This window comes from Notamacropus eugenii, chromosome 6 (genome assembly GCF_028372415.1).
Source record: "Notamacropus eugenii isolate mMacEug1 chromosome 6, mMacEug1.pri_v2, whole genome shotgun sequence".
Classification (NCBI taxonomy): domain Eukaryota; kingdom Metazoa; phylum Chordata; class Mammalia; order Diprotodontia; family Macropodidae; genus Notamacropus; species Notamacropus eugenii.
The window spans coordinates 33,068,464-33,092,122 of record NC_092877.1 but is presented as its reverse complement, the minus strand read 5'-3'; the positions used below and the strand labels follow the sequence as shown (position 1 = coordinate 33,092,122).

Below are 23,659 nucleotides of genomic sequence, written 5' to 3'. Positions count from 1 at the left end.
GGTTTGGAACCCAGCTCCTCTGACCCCTGGCCAGGGATCACTGTAACTGCCCCAGGTCCCTTTCTCCAGTTCCACATGCACTCAGCTCCAAGACCCCTGGGTCACTTTTTAACTGATCTCTTTTTCATCCCAAAATTAACAATGAGTAGCTGGAATGGGGTGTGTGTTGCGGGGGAGACAGTAGCCAGTGTGTGTGTGTGTGGGGGGGGGTAGTTCCCAAACCTTCAACTAGTCTTTACCCAAGCCTTAGAGACGCCCAATCTGACCTTGTCTCTGTTTCACTGTAGTCCTATGTGCCAGGAGCTACTGGAAAACCTAGGCCTCCTCAAAAGATGGAATCTAAGCACAAGTTATTTCATCCAGACCCAAGTCAGGTATAGCCCTCGTTTGCCTGTCTGTGCTCCTCTGGCTGCACCGGGGTTTGTGTGTGGCAGAAGATGGCCCTGTGTGGACTGTGTGGCTGCTCTCTCCCATTCTTTCCCTCCCCCCACATCCATTTGATTTATTTATTCCCTTTGTGTTGCATGGCCTAAAAAGACAACCAACATTCCATAGGAACTCAATGTGCTTCATTTTGAAGGTCTACTGTTGGCAGCACCAGTTCTTCTGCAGAAACCATTTTCAAGTGTACGAATTAAAACATTGGTATGGTAGACCATGTGATGACCTCTACTGGCAGTGTGTGGTATTGCATCTTTTAACAAATGCCTGGGCAAAAAGTGATGACTCAGTCTTGGGAAGCAATGGGAAAATGGGGAATCCTATAACCCAAGATAGAATAGGGGGGTGAAAAGTAGCTCTGCAAATGCAAAATGGAATTGTAAAGGAAAAATAGACTGCTGGGTGGGGACTAAGTTCCTAGTAGGCACAGTAGGAATATTCCAGAAGGGCATCTGTCCAGCTGGATCCCTTCTAGGACCTGCCTCGCTACTAGGATCCTGGCGAGTTCATGGAGTGAGGTTGGGCTAGGGGGGATGTCTATGAGAAAATCAGACTTGATTTATACTCAGTTTGGCAGCAGACAAAGGTTCTGTGAAGCTAGTGATGCGGATAGAGTGAAGCTGTGGGTTGCTGAGAGAAGATGCTTGGGCTGGGAGTTATGAGACCTAATTGTAGCCCCAGCTTGCTAGTTGTGATCTGGGGCCAATTATCTCCCCTCTCAAGACATCAGTTCCCTCACCTGTAAAATGAAGAGATTGGACTCAGTCACTTACTCCAATAGCACGGCCCCCCTTAGGATATGAAGAAAAATCCTTGGGACCCAGACCAAGAAAGAAAATCTCAGATGGTAGATAGTCAAAACCTAGCTAAAATACATTTTCTGACACAGTCTGTTCTATGTCTCTAGGGATAGAGTGGGGGCATTTCTGAGTTCAGGCTGCCTTCTAGATTGTCTTGCCTGCTAGGCATGCCTTTGCTTAAAACCTCGTTTCCTCCTTTGGTCTTGAGCTCTGCAGGTATTATGTATGCAGGGAAAATGGAATTAATGGCATTCTCATAGAAAGCCAGTTTGGTGGGATGGGTGGAACATTGGAGTCAGGGTCAGGAAAACCTGAGGTTGAGTCCCTCCTTAGACACCAGTTGCCTGATGCTGGTCAAGTCATTTAAGCTATTCCAGCCTCAGTTTCCTTATCTATAAAGGGGAGATAATAAAAACCCCAACTTCTTAGTTGGGAAGTTCAGTTGAGATAATAACCTTTTGTAAACCTTAAAGTGTTTTCACCTACTGATGAATATCTCTAGTGCCCCCTTTCCCAGACAAAAATATATTGAGTTGTTATTTTATTTTTTTATGTTGTTAGTTATTAATAATTATTAGTTATTGCTAGTTATATGATCAAGAGCACATCAGTTCTACTGTCATTGCTTGAGACAACTCTCAAGTGATGGATTGAGTTGGTAGAATGTGTTGGTAGAATGAGTTTCTAGATCAGGAGTTCCCCACAGATTAAATCATATGTCCAATCCAGTACCTCCTGTCCTCGCACCGCCCCCATCCCCCAAGAAATGAGAAGATGGCACAACAACTTAAAAAAAAAATACAGCCCCAGACTGAGCTTGTCTGAATTAGGTAAACAGTTTAAAGCAGGTGTTGATTTAGCATGATAAATGACCTCATTTAGTCCTAAGTGGTCTGGATCTGAGGGCCTCTCTGAGTACTCCATCCTTTCTCTATAGAGAGACTCTGTGGAATGAGCTGATCGCTCAGTGACCTGAACTTGCCTCAGCTCTGGGGAATTAGAGAGAGAGAAACATGCTGCATGTGAACCAGGGTCTGGTGCTCAGTAAACTTCTGGCAGCCAGCTTGTCTGTGTTACTGCACTAGACCCTTTCACCCAGGATTCCAAGGTTCTAGAAATAAACACCCTCCTTCCTAGTCATCATCCTTGGCCAAACCTATAATGAAGAGCATATGTTCCTTTTTGGAACCCCCAACTTGATTCACAGACATCGAATCCTGAGGCTGGGCTTTTATCTTTACCCATGAACCAAAGAAGAGTCATATTGTAGAAATTTCAACCTCTTCAGCAAATCCTTTAACCTTGCCAGACTCAGTTTCCTCCTCTGTAAAATGATGGGTTGGATTAGATGGCCTCTGGGCTCCCTGCCATCTCTAGATCGATGGCCTATGATCCTTCTTTTTTAAGGAACACAATTCCAGAGAGCCAGTTAAATGTGGCATTGTCAAAGCCCGGAGTCTGTCCTTAGGCACCCCAATATTTTTTTAATCTCAAGACAATCTTGCGTGGTGAGTGCTTGGTGCCCAGCCTTCTTTCCCCGCATCCAGTGAACATGCTTCTCTGGACTTGTCAGCCAACTCTTCATGAGGACCACTCTGCTGTCCTGGGGACTCTGCCCTTTTCCCAAGATGGGGAGGGAGGTCCCTGTTAATTCACTTAAGTCTTCAAACACAGCCATTGTGTGTGTGTGGGGGGGGGGGTGGGGGTGTTTATATAGTAAAGAATTGCCCAACCTAGTGTTGACTCAAGCTAAGTGGTAAGCCATGGCCCAGCATGGACTGTAACCTTGAAGATCTCAATATTCATGGTGGAGGATGACAACTCATCTAAGAAGTGAATTTCCCTAATTGGATGTCAGGAGCTGTTTTTCACCAGCGTTTTAGAACTGGATTGACAGTGCTTGTTTGGTGTTGTGCCTAGATTTCTGGGAGCCTTAGATGAATCCTAGCTCTGAGACCTCTGTGGTCTGATTCCAAGAGCATCACTCTCAAGTTATTGTACCTCAAGGCTCTCTCCTCCATCCTGACAAAGAAGATGGGATAAACACTGACTCATTTAGGAGAGTGTCCTTTGGAAAATGTTCCTTTGTTTGTCCTGCCTCCTCCAGAGAGGAAAATGGAGAACAGCTCAATTTCTTAACTTTAAGTAGTATCCCATAGTCATTGTAGGAACAACCATAACTTCCTATCTTGTAGTCTTTGAGAGTAGGAAATTCTGACCCTTCCACATGTGCCAAATGTCATCTCTTGCCCAGTCTCAGGTCTGATACCCAATGGAAAAGCATAGTCCCAGGGGATAATTGGGGCTTTGAACATCCACCATAAGCAGGAATTTCAGACAACAGAACCTTGTGAGGTTGTTGCTCAAGGTCTTGGCCCTCCTTGGAGTTTCACTGGTGCAATAATTCAATTTCCACAATGCCTAGACTAGAATGGAATGTGGTGCCATTTTCTACTTGGACCTTGCATGAAGTCATGAAATTACCCATTGGTTGAATCAGCCTCCACTGGTATTCTTCCTTGGCAGAGGCTCAAACAGCTACACCCATTGGGTAATCTAGTTCTATTGCCAGTAAATGCAGGAGCTGGACATAACGTTGGGCCAGTAATTTGTTGTCCTCTAGACATAGGGGTTTGTCCAGATGTAAACAGGGAAAGACTTTAAAGAAGGACCCACTGTCCTTGCCAGTGAGTTAGGGGTGTGTGTGTGTATGTGTGTATGTGTGTGTAGGGCTTCGTAAACCCCCTTAAAGTGCTAAAAAAATGAATTACCATCATAATTGTTTTAAAAGTCTGTAGGCTTGGTAAAACCATGTCATGTTTTAGCGAACTCTTCCCCCTCTCTTCACACACACATACACACACACACACGCACACACACACATACACACACACACACACACACACACACACACACACACACAATCAATCCAGGTTGCCGTCAGTCGATCTAGTAGCTAAGCGCCACTCTCTGGGCCCGCTTGTCCAGTTCTACTCTTAGCCAGCTCATGTCCCACCATCTTGCCCACAAGAATTTCATGAGAGACTTTGTTGACTTCTTTGCTAAAATCCTTGCTAAGACTATATCGTTCTCCAGACCTACTGTTTTGCTAACCCTATCTTTAAAAAGGAATCAGACAACACAATTTTAAGTACCTACTATGTGCCTGACATTGTGCTAAGGATACAAGGATCAAAAGGTAATAGTCCCTAGTCCTCTAGAAACTTGCATGCTGTTGGAGAAACTAAAACAATACATATAAGTAAATACAAGATCCATGCAAAGTAAATGCAAGATGGTTTTGGGGATGATGGGAGGTGATAATAGTTGGGAGATCATCAAGGATGGCCTCCTGTAGGAGGCGGTGTGCCAGCTGAGCTTTAGAAGAAGTTCAGCACTCTTAAGAAGCAGGTGGGAAGGCAGGGTTTTAAGGGCCTGGAGATGAAATATCACGTGTGCAGAACAGCAGTTTGGACAGTAGAGTACATGAAGGGGAGTGATATGTATTAAGTCTGGAAAGAGAGGCTGGAGTTAGGTTGCCATGGGCTTGAAATGCCAAACCAAGGAGTTTTCATCTGAGCCTAGAGGCAATGGTGAGCCACAGGGGTTTCTTGAGCAGAGCAGTGACATGATCAGACCTGTACTTTAGGAATGTCACTTTGTAAGCTTGTGAAGAGGATGGGTTGGAGAGCAGGGAGACTTGAGGCAGGGAGACTGAGACAGAGGACTTTGTCAATCTAGAAGGCAATGAGAGTCACTGGAGCTTCTCAAGCTACTTCTTCATCCCTTCTCTTGAGCAGAAGTTTGTCCTCACAGTTACTCATTGTTCCATCTCCCATGGGTGCTATTTTTGTTGACATTCCTGCATTCCTGGTGCAAATTACTCTGCTGGTTTTGCTTATTTTGTGCTCTCAATTCATACCATTCCACTCATGATTCTCTGCATTAATTCTTCATATTCAGTATTTCTTATAGAACAATAATTTTACCTGACAGTCACATACCAATCATGATTTGTTCAGCCATTCTCTAGTTAGTGGGCATCCACTGGGCTGGATTTTTCCCAAGGCTTTTTGGGTTTTGTTTTGGTTTGGTTTCCCTACCATAAAATTCCTGCCATAAATAGCATTGCTATGAATATTTGAGGGCTGGTAGAATCAAGCCCCAACCCTGTCCCACTCAAATCCTTCTTTGTAATAAAGAAAAAACAGTTAACCAGTGTTTTTCCCATCAGACTTACTTAAGTCCAGCTTTTGATGAAGGAGGGACACTTTCAGCCCCAAGCCTCCTTCGAGCCCCATCTCCTGTATATTGAAGGTTGTAGGAATGTGAGTCTGGGTGCCAAGGAATTCCAGACTCTGGTCTTGGGTTTAATGATAAGGTTGGAGAGTCATCTGTCATCCTGTGAGTTTGCTTACTAGCATTATTCAGATGGGTTTTTTCAAAGAATTTAGAAGGTAAATAATGTGTTAATTCTTTCAATAGACTTTGAGGTCTGTTCTGGCCCTTCTTAGGGAATGCACCCATTTGTGTTTGACTAATTAGGCATCTTGAGAAGGCTGAGGGTCTCTATTTAGTGGGAGAGTGGTCTGGGGGGAGGCCTGAAACATATCCATAGTTGGGTGTTCTGATGTATAGCTATTTTCTAGGAGAGTGACCAAGTGACAAGAGCAATGTTCTGGCCCCTTGTTCCTCACCCAGTCCTGGCCTCTGGCTTTCCTGCCATCGTTCTTTCCATATCTCACAGAGTCTTCATGCAGGTATTGCTGAAGCCTGCTCTTGTCACCACCCCATGCCATTTTCTTGGCCCATATAGGTAGGCTGGCCCTGGGTATAGTTTCCATGAAGGCCTTCTTTTGAAAAGGTTCTTCCTCTGTGGTGTCCCCTTCATGTTGGGCTTGCCTTGCTGGCAAACTTGCCTCGCTCTGTGAGCTGCCTAAGGAGGGTGAATGATGGCACAAGGGAAGAGCACAGAAGAGCCCAAGAAGGAGTGTGTCCTGGGGGTGGATAGCTGGGACCAGCCCAGATTATTGTGAGGTGTAGGGGGGGCGTGTCTGGTTTGTTTTTCTGCAGCTCTCATTCTCCTTTAGTTCATAGGGTGCATTGAGTGGGGCAGCTAGATGGTACAGTGGATAGAGCACCAGTGCAGGAGTCAGGAGGACCTGAGTTCAAATCTCACCTCAGACACTTGACACTCACTAGCTCTGTGACCTTGGGCAAGTCACTTAACCTCAATTGCCTCATCCTGGGTCATCTTCAGTCATCCTGAGGAATATCTGGTCACTGGACTCAGATGGCTCTGGAGGAGAAGTGAGGCTGGTGACCTGCACAGCCCTCCCTCACTCAAAACAAAGTCAAGTGCAAGTCATGTCATTTCTCTGATTGCATGGTCTTCTTTGGCAACGAAGGACGAACACATACAGGGTTCATTGTAAGGATGATGGAAGGACAAAACATACCTTCTGCTTCCTACTTTCTTTAAATGAAACTTTTATATGAGGGGATGGGAACAGGAAATAGAGGATGGAGATAGGGCATAAAGGATAGAGGATGGGGAGAGGAGACGGGAGAGAGACTAGATTTGACATTTCAGGAGTGAAAAGAACTCCCAGGTGAGAGAACTCCATCTACCGAGACAGACTGCTTCTACATTGTTGCCTAGTCTCTAACCGGTATACATCCATGTATGTCCTCTTCGTATGAACTTATTAACACGTGGAGCATTCCTGAAGTAAATATTAGTTGTTGAATTAGGGAAGGGGTTTGAACAAGTCTCTTGTCTATTTCCCCTCTTCCCACCTGCTCTGACCTCCATACCCCATCCCCACCCCAATTAGTTATTCTCTAGGAGCCTTTTGGTTAGACAGTCTCTGTTTACTAGGGATTGAAGCAGGATTAGGGACCCTGTGGTGTAGTAGAAAGGACGCCGATATTAAGAAGCCTGAGTTGCTGTAGGCTCGCTTTTATTCAAGTATGCAGCTTAGTAGCTTTTAAGTCTGAAACTTAATAAGCATTCAACTGCACTGGGACTTTTGGGACACCATTGTCTGGTGCTCTAATGAACACTTGAAGGTTTGCAAAGAGCTTTATATGCATCGCCTCTTTTGATCCTCACAGTAACCCTTGTGAGGCAAATAGCATTATTGTACTTATTTTGCTGATGCAGAAGCTGAGGCTCAGAGGAGTTAAATGACTCAGTGGTGGTCATATAGTCAGTAAATGTCTGAGGCAGGATTGGACCTCTCCTTTGAGGGTCTAGCACTTGATCTATAATAGCCTATCGCTTGTAATTCACCAGGCTTCCAGCTGGACTTTGGGACCTTGGGCAAATTGCTTCCCATTTCTGGGCTTTGGTTTTCTGCTCTGCAGTGAGATTGGACTTTGTACTTAGTCTCCATGAGCACCTTCTCTTGAGAGCAACTAGGTGGTACAATGGATGGAAAATTGGACATGAAATTAGGAAGACCCCAGACTCTGCTAACAGTGATAAAGACCTTGGGCAAGTTATAGAGAAGAGAATTACGCGTGCCTTGGTCTCCTCATCTGAACTCTAAGGTCCCTTCCAACTCTAAGTCTGTGATCCTCTTCTGAGATGGCTCAATCTTGTAACCAGGCTAGCAGCAATGCATGCTGCTCAGTTCCTTATGGTTGGAGTCCTCTTTGTTCCTTGCTGGGGCCGGGGAGAGAGCTCATCTGTTGCTGCTTCTGTATTTGTGTGCCTCCCTCCTTTCTTGTCTGGTTGGCTTCTTCTCCCCTCCTCCCTCTTCCCCCACGCTCAGCTGGCATCTCACTGTCTTTGCCTTAAAAATTAAACTTTCTTCTGCTTTTCTTCTCTATCATTCACTGCCTCCGTTACCCGGTAGATGACAGTAGGGAAAGTGTCTCGAGGAATAGGGGCGGTGGCTGAAGTTCTGGTCAATCTGTATATGAATGATCACAGACCCAAGACCCAGGCTGCTTCTCCAGAGCGGGTAAGGCTGCCTCCCCTCTCCTACAATGACCTCTCCCTTGAAACAAAGATGATGCAAGGCCTTCATGCCCATCCTGTTCAGAACCCTGGCTGCTCTGCCATACATACTCTGAGAAGGGTTCACAACCTTTAGCCCTGCTTTGGTTTTTTTTCCCTCTTTGATTACCATGTCACTTGAAAAAGTAAATGTGCCCCCAAACTGACCATTTTGATTAAATTCAGAGGATGGTAATGGACCAAACATCCCTCCCACCCAGTTCATCTGCTTCTTCAACTCAGGCTACTCCTGGCTGGAATCACCAGGCTGTTCAAAACCACTAACCTGGTTTGAGTCTGGCACTTTCTCTTTCGCCCTCCCCCCCATAATTACTAAGCTAACTGGTGTGTGTTTATCTCTCTCCCCATCTCACCCCCATGGGCTCTGTGAACTTATCCCTCAATTGCCTAATACTAAGAAACTCCAGGTAATAAACTCTCACTTGGATGGGTGTGTGTGTGTGCACACACATGCACACACGTGTGCATGCACGTGAAGGTTTTGGGTTGAGCAAACCTTACTTGCCTTCCCTAAGTTACTAATGCACACACATTCATGGAACGGAGAAATGTTACATTTCCCATTTGGCGACTTTTAGCTCGTCTTCCTTTGGCAAGCATTACTGTGTGCTCTTTCTATTCAACAACATTATTGAGGTCAGGGGAAGGAGGAAAGGCAGAGGGTCCTTGTGGATAGGAGACAAGAAGGCTTGGGTTCAAACCTTGTTTCTGATATATACCAACTGTCTGACTGTGAAGAAGATGCCGCCTCTGTGTCCCCAGACAACTCTCAAAAACTATCCACTACAAGATAGGTGGCAGATCTCATTGGAGAAGGAAAGTTCCACACCAGGAGTTCCCCGCTAATTAAAATCTCAGGTCTAGGCAAAAAAATAAAAGAAGTGGGGTGGAGTTGCGGGTGGAGAACTCTTAAAAAATAGTAATAATAGGAATCTTGGAGCAGACTCAGTCTGGAAAACCATATTGAAGTCTTACCATTATAGACATGATGTTAGAGTGTCCTAGGTAGAAAAAAAGATCTCTTTTGGTGAGCCTCTCCATTTGTGGGATCTTTCTCTGCCCTTTACAGTGATGGGAGAGGCCTTGGGTCATAGAGGCTGGAGACCTGGTTTCCGGTGCTTGCTCTGCTGCTCCTCTTACCTTTGATGAGCTCCTTCCTTTGGGGGAAGGGGAGGCTCAGTGTCCCCACCTGTGAAGTGAAGGAGTTAGACTAAGATGGCATCTTCATTAGCTTTAAGCCACAGGTTCTCACAAGCCCAGCCTGCATGCCAGGACATCTTGGGTTCTTGCTGGCAATCCAGGACTTTTCTCCTCTAACTGACTGTTTTTCTCCCTCCTCCTCCTATGTCCCCAGGGATCTTTGAGAAAAGAGTTCCCCCAGAACCTGGGAGGAAGTGACATCTGCTATTTCTGTAAGAGGCGTGTGTATGTGATGGAGCGCCTGAGTGCCGAGGGCCACTTCTTTCACCGGGAATGCTTCAGATGTGAGATCTGCTCTACCACACTTCGCCTGGCTGTCTATGCCTTTGATGTGGATGAAGGTAAACTCTGGGAGCAACCATCTTAGAGGGCAACATCCTGGGGAATTTCCAAGTTGGGGAGAAAGGAGTCTGAGCCCTGACAACCCATAGACAAATAGGTCTGTGGTATTCTGGTCCTTCTTCTGGAAAAACTGCCTCTGGGTCTTGGCTCTGAAGTTTCCTGAGGACTCCAATTGCATTGAGCTGGCTTGAGCATGTCTATGACTTCTGTTTATGCCTGCCTTGGACCATTACTATTTTACAGATGTCTGGCAGAGTCACTTAACCTCATGGTGCCAACTCTCTAAAGCTATGTGTTGCAGAGAATATGACAACCTGCATTGGTAGAGATTCATCATCCCAAAGTTCCCCATGTCAGTAAAATGACAAGTCCAGTCTCTAGTTCCAGTCTCTTTATCTCCTCCAAAAGAAGGAAGACTTGTGTTCCAAGATCACTTGCAGACAATTATTAATTGTGAGACCCCAGAGAAAGTCACCAAACTTCTCTTGCCTTTAGTTCTTATTGTACAGAATGAATGAATTAGACTAGATGGCCTTTGAAGGTCTCTTTCAAAATGCTAGGTCTTGTGGTCCCATGGAGGGTTGTGGTTGGGCCTTCTCATCCAAGGGAAACTGAGTGGGCTCTCTGTTTATGGTTCTGGGTTTTTGTTGGTTGTGTTTTTAAGCCTAGCCAAGATGTCATTTGGGGGACTGCTCTGTCCTTTGTGCCATTCATGATCCTATCCCTAGGAATAGTATCTCTAAATTTTCATAACTAGGAAGGCCCTGAAGTTCAGGGTCACATCATCCTTCTCCTGTTCACTGATACTGCTTCTATCCTGCGGTGAATCAGAATGGAAAATGATAGACTTGTATTGGCAGAGATGGGAGGAAGATAGATTGAGTAGTTGTTATATGTAGGTAGAAGAAGAATGTTAGGAGCAAAGCCATAGAGGAGGGAATAAATGGGACATGCTAGAAAAAAGATTGGCTCTAAAGTCTAGCTGTACCATAGTAGGGAGAGCTCAGTAGCACAGTGGATAAAGCGCTGAGCCAGGAGTCAGGACACCCTGAGTTCAAATACGACTTCAGACACTAGCTGTGTGACCCTGGCCAAGTCTGTTAACCTGCTTGCCTCAGTTTCCTCATCTGTAAAATGGAGGATAATAATAGCACCTACATCTCAAGGTTGTGAGGATCAAATGATATGACAATTGTAAAGTCAGCGTGGTGCTTGGCACATAGTAAGCACTATATAATGTTAGCTTATTATTAGCAGAGTTAGTGAAGAGGTGGAGTAGCGTGCGGGGCTGGGCTACGTAAACCGACCCGTACCAACTGCCGTCTTCATTAACACAATGCAGATCTCTTAAAGAATATAAGCTCCTTGAGAACAGGTTTCTTCTCATGTTCTACTCCCCAGAGACTGACATAGTTCTGGGCACATAGCACATGGTCCTTTAAAAATGCTTATTGAATTCAATTGGATCCTTTCCAAAATAACTTTGGCTTTGTCAAGTTTTAAGCTTTGCTCAGTACTATTCTCATTATCGATGTCTGCCTCTCGACAGAGGAAGTGGCACTTGGATGGTAATTTTAATTGAACAAGCTTTTGGTAAGTCCCAGAAGACATAGATACTTCAATTTAATTCATGAGACACTTGCTACACCCCTGTTATGTGGAAGGCACTGTGCTAGGTACTGGAGCTACAAAAGATAAAAATGAAAACAGCCCTTGCCTGCCCTTATAAAAAGTAGTGGTGGGGGTGGTAGTAATAGTAGTAGTAGCAGCAGCAGCAGCAGCAACAGCAGCAATAGTAATTACTATTACTATTAATATATGGTGCTTTAAGGTTTCCACAGTACTTTACATGCATTATCATTTAAAATCCTTAAAATTTACTAGGGGGGGATACAATTCATACACAGATGAATCAGTACAATGTAAATTGAGGAGGGAAAGTGCAATAGTGTCCTTGGAGAACCGTGGAACACAGGAGAGGCACCCCGGACTGAACAAGGCCTAGTATCTTGATTTTCAAAGTAGGGAGGAGAGTAGGACCTGAAGACTGGAGGCCAGTGAGCTTCACTTTGATTCTTGGCAAAGTTCTCCATCATGTTATGAAAGGGATAGTTCCTGGACACCTAAAAAAGGAAACTGTAACCACAGAGAGTTAACAATGGCTTCTTCCAGAGCAGGACGTGCCAGACTAACCACATTTCTGTTTTGGATAGGATTGTTATACTGGTAGATGAGGGAAATGCTGTGGGTAGAGTTTACCTAGATTTTGGCAAAGCATTTGATAATCTTTCAGGTTCTTCCTGCAGATAAGATGGAAAGGGGGAACAAATTTTAGTCTAGTTAGGTGTCTTCGGACTAGATTGAATGAAAGGTGCTGTTGTAGTGTTGTGCATTATGCCAAACCTGATGACTTGGAGACACAAAAAAATGCCACTTCATGCACTCACCAGTATTACCTTAGGCAACTCACATTTCACTGGCTCTCAGTTTCCTGATCTGTGCAGTGAGAGGGATGGATTTGATAAGGCCCCCTCCATCTCTAAATCTGTGATCTCATCAGTAAGCAAACACAGAGTAACCAAGAGTGTTTCCAAGTCAGCTTGGAAGGAGATATTTTTAACAAAGAGTTGTAGATTAAATGTCATCTTCCCATTTGGATCATTTCTTTACAGGTAAATTTTACTGCAAAGCTCATTTCATTCACTGTAGAACCAACAGTAAGCAAAGGAAGAGACGAGCAGAATTGAAGAGAGAAGAAGAGGTAAATTTTTTTCTGTGAAATGCCTTTATCACAGGGAGGAGTCAGTATCCTTCATCAGAAAGCATTTCTCTGTGTCCCCTAAAGATGACCATCCTGAAGCCTTTTTTAGTTCACTCGAGAATAGCCCAGGGAGGAGGTGGGCTTTTGATGGGAATAAGTGAGCAGCTAAGTATGGAATCTATTGTAGCATCTTCATTGTTTTGGGAATTCTGGGATCTCTGAGCCCAGACTGAACCCAATGCTGCCTCTATTTGGCTTCTGTCTAAGAAACCATATACCTTATATTCACCAATAAATAGTCTCGCAGAGACAAAGTCCCTGGGAATAGACTTGAGGACAGATCCTCATGGGACTATCTTTTATCTGTATGTCCTTCACTTTCCTGGCCTGCCCTATACCTTTGGGTGAGATCCATGACTAAGTCTACCCTATTTCTTCTCTTCAAAATATCCACTTATTTTGTCAATTACATGTAAAGATATTTTTAGCATTATTATTTTTTTAATTTTGCGTTCCAAATTCTTTCCCTCCCTCTCCCCTCCTTGGGAAGGCAAGGAGTTTGATATAGATTATTCATGGAAAACATTTCCAGATTAGCCATGTTGCAAAAGAAAATGCAGACCAAAAACCCCGAAGAAAAATAAAGTAAAAAAAATGTGTGTCAATCTGCTTACGATCTACTCTAAGTCTAATTCTCTCTTAAGAAGATTTTTCATTCTTGTTTCCATAACACTCTTTTCTACAGCATATTGCCCAAGATGTATGTCTGCCCTTCCCCATAGAGCCACAAGGAGGGAGGGAGGGAAAGGACATTAAAATCTTTCTGACTCACCCAGTATAGATGGTTGCTCAGGCCCAGGAAAGATGAGGAGAAGATATTTCTAAGACCTAAGTCATTTTCTTTTCTCCTAAGTTGAACCACACCTTAAGTTTAATTACCTAGGTGTTTTATGAATTAAGAAAGGCCTTCATGTATAAACTGTACCTTAGTATCCCTTACTGAACCTCTCTGCCTTCAGCTTCCCATTTTTTAAATTAGGAGATTGGACTGGCTGACCTGGAAAGGCCTTGTTACTCTAAATCTATGTGCCTATGGATATTTTAATGGTCCTGTTGTCTAAAAGTCAGTTTTGCCAAGTCAGTTTCATATTCACATTCTCAGGAGGGTCTCAAGTAGTTCTGCCCATGGCCCATCTTCTTTGGTCTAAAGACCTTCCATCTGTCTGAGCATCCGCTCTGTGTGACTCAGGAATCAATACTTCTCTTTGTCCTGTTTCTAAGGAGGAAGCAAAGGAGAAACAGCAGGAAACCACAGAACCATCCCCTGAAATTCTTGGTCCTGCTGTCAACAGTCGAGAAACCAGCCCGCCAGGTATCATGACTTCCTTCTTTAGGAAAGTGCTATGCTGGCCCATTAGGGTGACAAGGGATCTGCTTGCCATTCCCAGAAGTCTCTATAAGAGGATACGTGGGTTTCTGCATGAGACCGCCCTCCATTTCAGGGACAATGCTTACAACTACTGTTATATGTATGAACTCCTGAGCCTCGGGGTACCTCTCCTCTGTGTGCTTTTCGAGGTCCTGACAGACATATACAGAGAGTCAGAGTCCCCTCTCCAGAGTATGCATGATTGGGTGCAACGATTCCTCTGGGTCAAACTCAGCTGAAGCTTATTGTATACTCTATTTTTATCCCCAATACACTCTCTCCCAAAGTGCCTGTGATATTCCAAAGTGTAAAATTGTAGTATTTTTGCAATTCACTAGTACTCTGAATTTCAAACAATTTTCAATCAAGTTAGATACCCATGCGGAGGGCTCATCCTCCTCAGCCTGTCCAAAGAACATGGCAGAGGTAGATGTCCTCATGGCAGCCAATGTGTAGGACTTACATGAAGGATGTTTTGATAGCTTTGTATTCTTTTTATTATGATAATGAGCCATATTTCTGGGTTTACATTTCAAGATTTAATAGATAAGAGAATCTTTTTTCTAAAAGGTTTTTTTTAATTTTAGGGTTGGGGTGGATTTAATGGGGTGGGAGGAAGGAGGGTATTAAGTTAGGGAACTGGGGATTTGTCACTTGGAGTGGTTTTTAGCTTTGCCATAGATTCTAAGCTTTACCACTTGTGCATTTGATGATGTGAGATTTTTAAAACAACACCTTATAAATGAACATGCCACTCCTTGGCCACTGGCTTCTGATTTACTTGTCTACACTGGACAGTTTTGGGGTTTTTTAATGCTCCTAAATTAATTAATTAAATTAATTAACAAATTACTCTTCTAGAGAGTAAGAATGTGGCTGAGCAGCATGTCATTAAAATACTGTGGTCCAAGAAAAGTTCAATGGGTCAATGGTAATGAACTGTTCTCTCAGAATTAGAAGGATTTGCTTTCTTCCTTGTTTTGACTTGAAATACCAGATTTTTTTCACTCCCCAAACCCCATCATGTCAGTACTTAGAAGCCTCAAATGAATTAACATCACAGGGACTAGTTATTGTGTCCAAACATAATATATGGCAATATGGAGAAAGAGGTGCAATTTTTCTGCAAATTGCACTTGACCCTCTCTGACCACTCCCTACCCCTGAGCACAGACTGGTTAGGGGCAGTAAAGCCAAGCTTTGGTCAGGTCCCTGGCTCTGAGGGTTAGGACCCAAGCCCAACGAGCCCAGGCACCTTCTGGCATCATATCCACTGGAACAGAGACCAGTTGGAATCAGTCATTGGTCTTTGGGGGCAAGTGGGCAGAGAGCAGAGAAGCCAAACACCAGCCTTACAGCTAGAAAATAAATTTTAGCCCAGATTCTATTACTGGGATGTAGACCCTGTGACATATGCTTACAGGATGGTACAATGTCTGGGAGTGGACTCCTATGCAGGCAATATCTGTCCTCAGGTGCAAGGAGGAGTTTCATTAAGAGACAGGGTGATATAATGGAGAGAGTGTCGGACCTGGAGTCAGAGAGATCTGAGTTCAATTCCTGCCCCAGATATTTACTAGCTACATGACTCTGCATGACAAGCCAACCTCTCCAAGTCTCAATTTTATCATTTATAAAATAAAAGAGTTGGATTTGATGACATAGAAGTTTCCTTCCAGCTTCACGGAGATGATTATCTCACCATATTTATTTAGGGAAAGAACGATTATGTCCCCTGGTCTGGAGGAAACCTTAATACAGTCTTTATAGACAAAGTAAGGGATGGAGTTGAGGTAATTATTCATTAGTGGGATTTCTGCCCATAAATTCACTTGGGAAAAAAAGTGTTTGGGGCCTTGACTACATGTTTTAAACTGACTGTCAACACTGCTCAAACTATTTGGAAAGTTACACAGCCCTTGTGGTCCATTTTGCCTATATAGACATGCCTGTATAGATATGATGCCTGGTCCATAGTAGACACTTAGTAAAAACTTGTCGATTGGTGAGTTGGTTGAGTCAGAATGGGTCTCTTGATGCCAAGTCCTCTCCCATCCTTATTTTCCTGAGTCAATGATGCTGCTCTAAGCCCAGCTGGGTTTCCTTTCACTCTATATCTTAAAGTTAAGCACTGTTTGGAGACCTGGGAGACTTTGCAAGTTTTAGAAATTAGCCTAATTGACTTCCTTGGGTCCCCCACAAAGACTTGGAAGATCCCATGGCAGAAGGAAGAGCCAGATGGTCTTGCTGAATCTGTAGTCAAATCATAGCTACTGGGTTCAAGACTGTTACCAGCCCCTGAGTGATGGAAGAGTGGTCCTATCTGGTTTTTATGAGCCCTTCAGAGTTGGGGTGGGGGGGACTTTCACTTGCTGCACATTCAGGAGCTACCTGAATCACGCAGCTGTTTGGCTTAGGGATTTCAAAAACTGTTCATTCTCAAGGTGACAAGGCACACCCCTTTTTTGAGGGTACGCTGCTCTTTGTGGCTCTTATCTGCATTCCATCTTGAAAATCACTGTGTAGTTAAAGTGTTTCATAGATGGTTCATTTCTGAAGGTTTATTTTTTTTCCAAGTCTCATTTATAGCAATAAGAGGGCTATTCTAAACTGTCACGCACTGAGCCAAATGGTGAGATGGGAAATAACAATGTAGTGGCAATGACAAGACTCTGTAATATATGTTCACTCCAAGAAATGAACCTCCTGGTGAGGAAGCAGGAAATATTCTAGGTATATTTGGGGTGGGGTGGTGTGCTTTAGAATTCAGAATACAGGTGGGAATAAGTAAAAAAGCATTGCCAAAAAATTGATTCCACAGGGATACTGAGGGAGATTTTTGTTGGCATTTTATAACTGGTATCAATAATATATTCAATATTTATCTATCATTTGAGGTTTGGGCTGATATCTCAATATCTATTTATTTGCATGCATTTATTAAGCACCTTCTGTTAGTATACAGCGTTGTTACAAGGTGCTGGAGTTAGGGAGGGAGAAAATGAGATAACGCCTACCCTCCAAGAGCTTCTGTTCATCAGAAAGGTTCATATCTTGAAGAAATAGTAAGGTTTGACGTGGAGGCAATTTCACTCTTCTAATGATTTCCAGCCTTTCTAAGCTGCTTTTGTTGTCTTCACCCTCCCAACTAAACTCTCTCTTCTTTCTCTCTTTCCAACGTCTCACTCCTGTCTTCAGTTCTTTACAACATTCCAGTGTTACCACCTATCCTTGGCTGACACCTTTCTGCTCAGAGGTGACTGGTCTTCTTGCCAACTGTGAGCACCTACTATTAACCCCAAATATGCTTCAAGGGCAGCTTTATCCCTCCTTCCTTCCCCCAACAGCATTGATTGGAACGGACTAGAGTGCCTCATATTGTAATTAATGAATGCTCGGGTGTAACCAATTAATAGCATGGTACCGGGTGGGATTCAAAACCAGTGGCTTGTTTTGGAACATTGCTTTCCTTCCCCGGTCCCCCTGGCACTGCATGTGAATGTTTTTGCATGCTCTTCCAATCTAGTTAGCTGTGTTCTAATACCACAACCAACCTACCTTCCTCGAAGGTACTAACTCTGCCTGACTGAGACAGGGCCAGTAGAGAGATCTCCACCATTGTTCAGAAAGGCCTAGCTTTTTGAGAAGCCTTTTTTAGAAATGTAGAAACAAATTTCCCAGCTGAAAACTAGCTTGAATGAAAAGGCTTTTGGTGTCCTTGACCAAAATCATGGGTGACTTTTCTGTAGCTGTATTTTATTTCAACTCATCTATACGCCAGCCAAGAAGTACTCTGTAATCTGAAGCTGTGTTAAAGTAATTGCAGTCCCATCTTAGCCATCTCCCAAAGCCACAAAAGGAGCCTTGGGGATTTTGCGTACTTCCTTCACAGACACAAGGCTTTGCCACGAATGGAGTTTTTCCACGATAGACTAAGATATCTTGGGCCCAGGAAACTTAGTCCAGATCAACAGGCCTCAAAGGCCAATGGAATATGTCAAGGACACAGGCCACATCTGGCAGCAACTGCACTAAGATGCCTGGGAGCTCCTCAAGTTCCTTACAAAAGGCCATTTCCCTGCCAGCGCATTTATTTGTGGTGGCAAAGCAACCTATGTGAATGTGCTCTTTTTGAAATGAATTAAGCTGTTAAAGGCAGAGAGTCAGGCCTTCCACAAGCCTGCTTTGTGTGAATACCTGTCCCTGCCTGTCCTTACTGGGAAATACATCCCTGTTCTTGAGGCCATTTGAAGACATGCATGTTGGCCCTGGGTAGGCTTTTGGCCTGGCTCCACCTTTTCAAACTGTCAGCTGGTGCTACCTTCCTCTCATTTATCTTCCGTTGCAGAGTCCTCTTCTCTCTATAAAGAATGCCAACCAAAGATTCTGTCCTCCTCATCTGCAACCTCTCTAGCTTCCCAACCCTCCTGTGACACATTTTGTGACCTTTGGTGACTTTGAGACATGTTCTGTAATTAAATGTTCACACAGAACCCTGTATTTTGCACACCCTGAACATTGTTTAGCTTTATTTATGGTATTTGATGCTGTCAATGAAAATAAATGTGGTTCTTTGTAAACCTCAGTGTTTCCTCTCTTCCTTTTGAAGTGGGATTTTTTTTTCTAAAGACATGGATCCATGGACTGGCTTCAGCCTTCCCCTAAGCTACTGAGGGCATCACCTGCACTCGCTGGGACCTTGGACTCTTGGGGCTATGCTGGGGCATTTAACAAAGGAAATATTACCCCAAGGTAATATTTGGACAATGTTACCAACATTCTCAATGGGGCACTCTGTTCTCTTTCTTCACATCTTATTCTTTTCTACTGTCAACACTGGACATACTGTTTAGTTGGTAGTAGATCTTACACTCTCTTGCTATTAGGCTCAGCAAAGCCATTTATGCCCAGGCTATATTGGTAGTTGGCCCATCCCCCTCACTACTCCAACTGTTTACTACCAGCAGGAGAGGTGTAAGTGCTATTAATGTTCTTTCAGCAGGCCATGTTATAATATGTATATCCAGTATAACCAACACTGATTATGGAACTCTGCACTAACTGGAGATGGACTGGTAAAAGGGGAGAGTTTGAGGGGCAGAGATTAGCTGAGAGTAATAGACAATTCAGAATCAAGATGTCAGATCTGTGCCATTCTGTCTCTCATCTGGGCTTCCTCCAAGGATGATTAGCAACAAACTCTCAATTCCTTTTGCATTTGAAATTTAATTAGGGTTAAATGTAGAGTCCTTTACTCGGCTTCAAAAAATCAGCTGCATGAAGGAACCATGAGCAGCCAGCAGTTTATGTGAAAAAAATCTGGGTGTTATAATGGATTTCAAGCTCAATGTGATTCAACATGGGGCGCAAAAGCCAAAGAACATGAATGTAATATTGTAAGCTACAATTGTGAAAGTATATTGTTCACAATGATCAGTGTCTTCAAATTCTTAAAGGCTTGGAGGTTGAGGTATGTTGGATCCAGCTTGAACTGGCTCCCAAAACCCAATTGTTCAAATTTTGGTGTGAGCATTTATAGCTTGAAAATCAGCAAATGCTACAATTCAGGACATGATTTATTATTTTTTTTATTGTCTAGATTTCACAAAGTACTAGAGGAGATGTTCAGTAATGCAGATTAGACTTACAAGTGTATAGGGAATATTATTTTTTTCTTGGCAAGCTGATTGTTAAATATTTACCAGCATACCCCCTGGCTATAGGGTTAGAAGACAGATGAGAAATTAGTCTCTTAGTTTCAGTATGGCACAGTTTATACATATGTGTGTGTGTATATATATATATATGTATATATATAGATGTTTTTAAAAGGCAGACATCTATTTGATGTAAGGGGAAACTACTTAACAATTAAAAATATTAAAACAGGATGGGGCAGCTAGGAGGCACAGTAGATAGAGCACCAGCTCTGAAGTTAGAGGACCTGAGTTCAAATCTATCCAACCTCAGACACTTACCAGCTGTGTGACCCTGGGTAACTGGGCTAGTCATTTAACCTCGATTATCTTTAAAAAAAAAAATGTAATGAGCAGGTAGTTATGATAGTTGAAAGGGAATCTGAAGAGACTCCCTTGAGAATTCAGTCTTCCCTGATCAGATCTTTCCACCAATTTCTTCTGATTGCTTTTCATGAGTCTCCACTTGGATTCATAGGAAGGTATGGACCATGGATAGAGCCTTAGTCTCAGAGTGTAGGAAATTGGACGTTAGTCCCAGCTCCACCACTAACTCTGGAGGATTGTAAGAATCAAACGAGATACCAGACATGAAAGGGGAAGGGAATAAGCATTTCTCTAGTACCTCTTATGTACCAGGAACTGTGCAAAGCACTTTATAAGTATTGTCTCATTTGACTCTTACAGTAGCTTTGGGAGGTACAGGTACTGTTATTGTTCCCATTTGACAGTTGAGGAAACTGAGGCAAACAGGTGACTTGTCTGGGATCACACAGCTAGTAAGTGTCTGAGGTCAGATTTGAACTTAGTTCTTCAAACATATACACATGTTTTAGTGCAAAAAATCAGCCTTTCACAGACGCTCAGTTGAATATTCTGCAATTTTGTTGCAATTGTATCTCAATATAACAGACTGGAGCCCCCACTAATGGTTCACTTGTTTTCAGTCATGATACGATAAGCCATCAATCACAGAAGACTCAGAACAGTCTTTGGGGCCAGGGGTTGGAAGTAATAGGAAGTGATGTACATGGCAATGGCTCAGTTAATGAATCCTCTGGAAAAGAAAGTCCTCAAGAAGGCAGTCCCTGGTGTCACAAAATCCTCCTGTGAAGCATGCAGAACCAGGTTGGTGTATGCCGTAGGGCTCAACAGTGGTGTTTCCCACCTCACTGTCCACATGCAGAGCTTTGTAGATAAGACTCTTTCCCAATATAGCTTTGCTGGAGGTAAACAGGGCTGAATGAAAAATGGATTGGGGAGAGACTTGAGGCAGGCAGACCCACCAGCAGTCTCTTACAGCAGTCAAGGGGTGAGATGACGAGGCCCTGTCCCAAGGTGGTGGCATTGTCAGAGCAGAAACGGGGATGCAAAGGTGAGATCGACAGGCCTTGGATGGGCGAGTGGGGGACAGTGAAAGATAGTGCGGAGTCCAGGATCATTTCTAGGTTGTGAATCTAAGGGACTGAGAGCATAGTGCTGCTTCTACAGCAATAAGAAAAGAACAGGGAAGATTTAGGGGGAAGGATGATGAATTCAAGCTTAGACATATTGAGTTTAAGATGTCTACCAGACATCTACTTTGAGATGTCTGAAAGGAAGTTGGAGATGCGAGATTGGGGTAGGTCATTTAATCCGATTTGGAAAGGCAGATTTGAAAATCAGAAAAAGTTTAATTCAAGTCAAGGCTCTGCAGGTTACTGACTCTGTAACCTTGAATTTACCTAATCTCAGATTCAGCTTCTCCATCTGTAAAATGGGTGTGATAATCCATGCCCTCCCTGTTTCACAGGATTGCTGAGGTAATAGAGAAGAAAGTATTGATAAATGTGAAGAACCACTTTAAAAAAAAACCCAAAGGGAGACATTGCAGGCCAATGTGTCCTCTTCCTAGGTTGACCTGGCCAGGATCGTAGAAGGGACCACTTTGGAGTGAGCTCCTAGCCTACTCCCCCAGCACACTCTGCCTTCTGAGTCCTAGAGATTGTGACTTGCCCAGAATCACGCAGTCACTAAGGGGCAGTTAGAATTCAAAACCAGGACCTTTGATGTCAAATCCCATATTCTTCCTATTTTTTCCCCGTTCTACTAAACTACCTTTCTTTATACTCTGGATAGGCAGGGACTTCAAGTGTCCTTATCAGTTCGTTGACTTTTAAAGAGTCATTAACAATGTAAGTTTATCCATTTGATTCTTTCCTTCAAAGTCAGAGGAAAATAAGAGACCCCAACACTTCAGTCTGTCCCATGGCCCCAATCAAGGTCCTCCATGTAGCCTTAGTTTCCTTATCTATAAAATGGGCATAATTATCTTAAAGAGTTTTTCATAGAATTATTAGGTACCTTACAAGTCTATAAGTCCAACCCACTCATTTTACAGGTAGATCAGAAAGGTAAGTACCTTGTGTGGAATCATCCAGGTTGCAAGTATCAGAGCCAGGTTCTGTCAGAGCTTTCCCCCACTATCTCATGAAGTCATACAGGCATATACAAGGGGGGTCCTGAAAGTCTTCGTGCAATTTTAAGCTGCAATAGCAAATTTTGCAAAAAGTGCTATATCAGTCAGTTAACATTGTTATTGTTATTTGTTATTAACCAGGCAAAGGAAGGGGACTTATTACCTTCAAATTCTGGATGAGCTCTAGACTCCTACCTAGTATGCCTGGATGAAACCACACAAACCTATAATCCTGAGTAAAACAAGAAAGGAAAATATCCTTTTCCCCCAAGAAGGCACCTGAATTATGTGTCTAGGGGATGTATCCCAGAAGTCAGAGCTGGAAACAAGATTCTCAGACTCAGTAGAGTCTAATGTGCCTCTATTTTATAAACAGGGAAACTGAGGAAAATGGAGTGATGATTTGTCCAAAATTATATCTTGGGTCCAAGTTCCCCTTCAAAAACATGATCTTTGGGATCTTTGGGAGGACACTTGCACCGCAGCATCTGTTGGGATTTAATAAAAGATTATAGAGTTTTACAGTTCAGATGTCAACTCATCCAACTGCAGTTTTACAGATGAGGAAACTGAGGGGAAGGAAAGAGAATGGAAAAAAACATTTATAAAGAGCCTACTATGTGCCAGGCACTGCCCTAAGTGCTTTAAAATTACTGTTTCATTTGATTTTCACAACAACCCTGGGAGGTAAATGCTTTTTATTATCCCCATTTTATAGTTGAGGAAACTGAGGTAGATGGAGATGAAAGTGACTTGCCCAGGGTCGCTTAGCTCATAAGTGTGTGAAGCAGATTTGAACTCAGGTCTTCCTGGTTCCAGACCTAGCTCTCTATCCACTGTGCCACCAGCTGCCTCACCTGGGGCCAATGCTGTTTAGTGACCAAGATCCATTAGGTGGCAGATATCAGAGGAAGCATATGGACCAGGTTCTCTGACTCTGGCTTTCCACTGCAAACAAGGGCCTGACAGGTTCAAATGAAATTGAGCATTGGAGAAGAGGCCAAGGAAGTGACTTTTTTCAATGGGACTCAGGAGTGGGGAACCTGCCAGCCTTGAGGCCACATGCGACCCTCTAGGTCCTCAACTATAAAATGAGGATGATAACACCTACCTTGAAATGTTGCTGTGAAGTTCAAACCAGTTGTCAAGCCTGGTGCCTGGCACATAGTGGACACTTAGCAAATGCCTGTTCCCTTCCCTTATTCCTCTCCCCTGACGTCACAGAACTAGAATCTAAGGCTGAGACTCTTTTCACTAAACCACAATGACTCTCGGTGAGACTCCCTTTTTGGAGGTGTTGGGTCCCAGAGTGTGGGCTCAGGGTAGGGACTGAGGCTGCTGGGGTATGTTCTACCTGACTGGTCGAAAAGGGAGCAAATACAGTTTTAAACAGAGGGAGATGCCCTGGAAGAGTAATAATCATGACTATATTTTAATAATTTAGTTTAATAATTATCATTATTATTATAGCTAGCATTTACAGAACTCTTTAAGGTGTACTCTTT

At 43.4% G+C, this 23,659-nt stretch overlaps 1 protein-coding gene across 9 annotated transcripts in view; it reads left to right on the top strand.

Annotated features, from left to right (window-relative positions):
* MICAL2 (microtubule associated monooxygenase, calponin and LIM domain containing 2) overlaps positions 1-23,659 on the top strand; it is a 253,290-nt gene that overhangs the window by 139,475 nt on the left and 90,156 nt on the right. For 7 of the 9 annotated variants that reach the window (XR_011969323.1, XM_072619417.1, XM_072619416.1 and 4 more), the window contains 5 exons: positions 288-374; positions 8,105-8,212; positions 9,623-9,809; positions 12,483-12,571; positions 13,853-13,943. Coding sequence is in view for 8 of the 9 variants with exons in the window: in XM_072619417.1 (XP_072475518.1) it covers positions 288-374; positions 8,105-8,212; positions 9,623-9,809; positions 12,483-12,571; positions 13,853-13,943 (562 nt within the window). In the remaining variant the exon portion in view is untranslated. Of the gene's footprint in view, positions 1-287; positions 375-8,104; positions 8,213-9,622; positions 9,810-12,482; positions 12,572-13,852; positions 13,944-18,609; positions 19,087-23,659 lie in introns of those variants that run through there. The other 2 variants (XM_072619420.1, XM_072619419.1) reach the window with 2 other exon arrangements.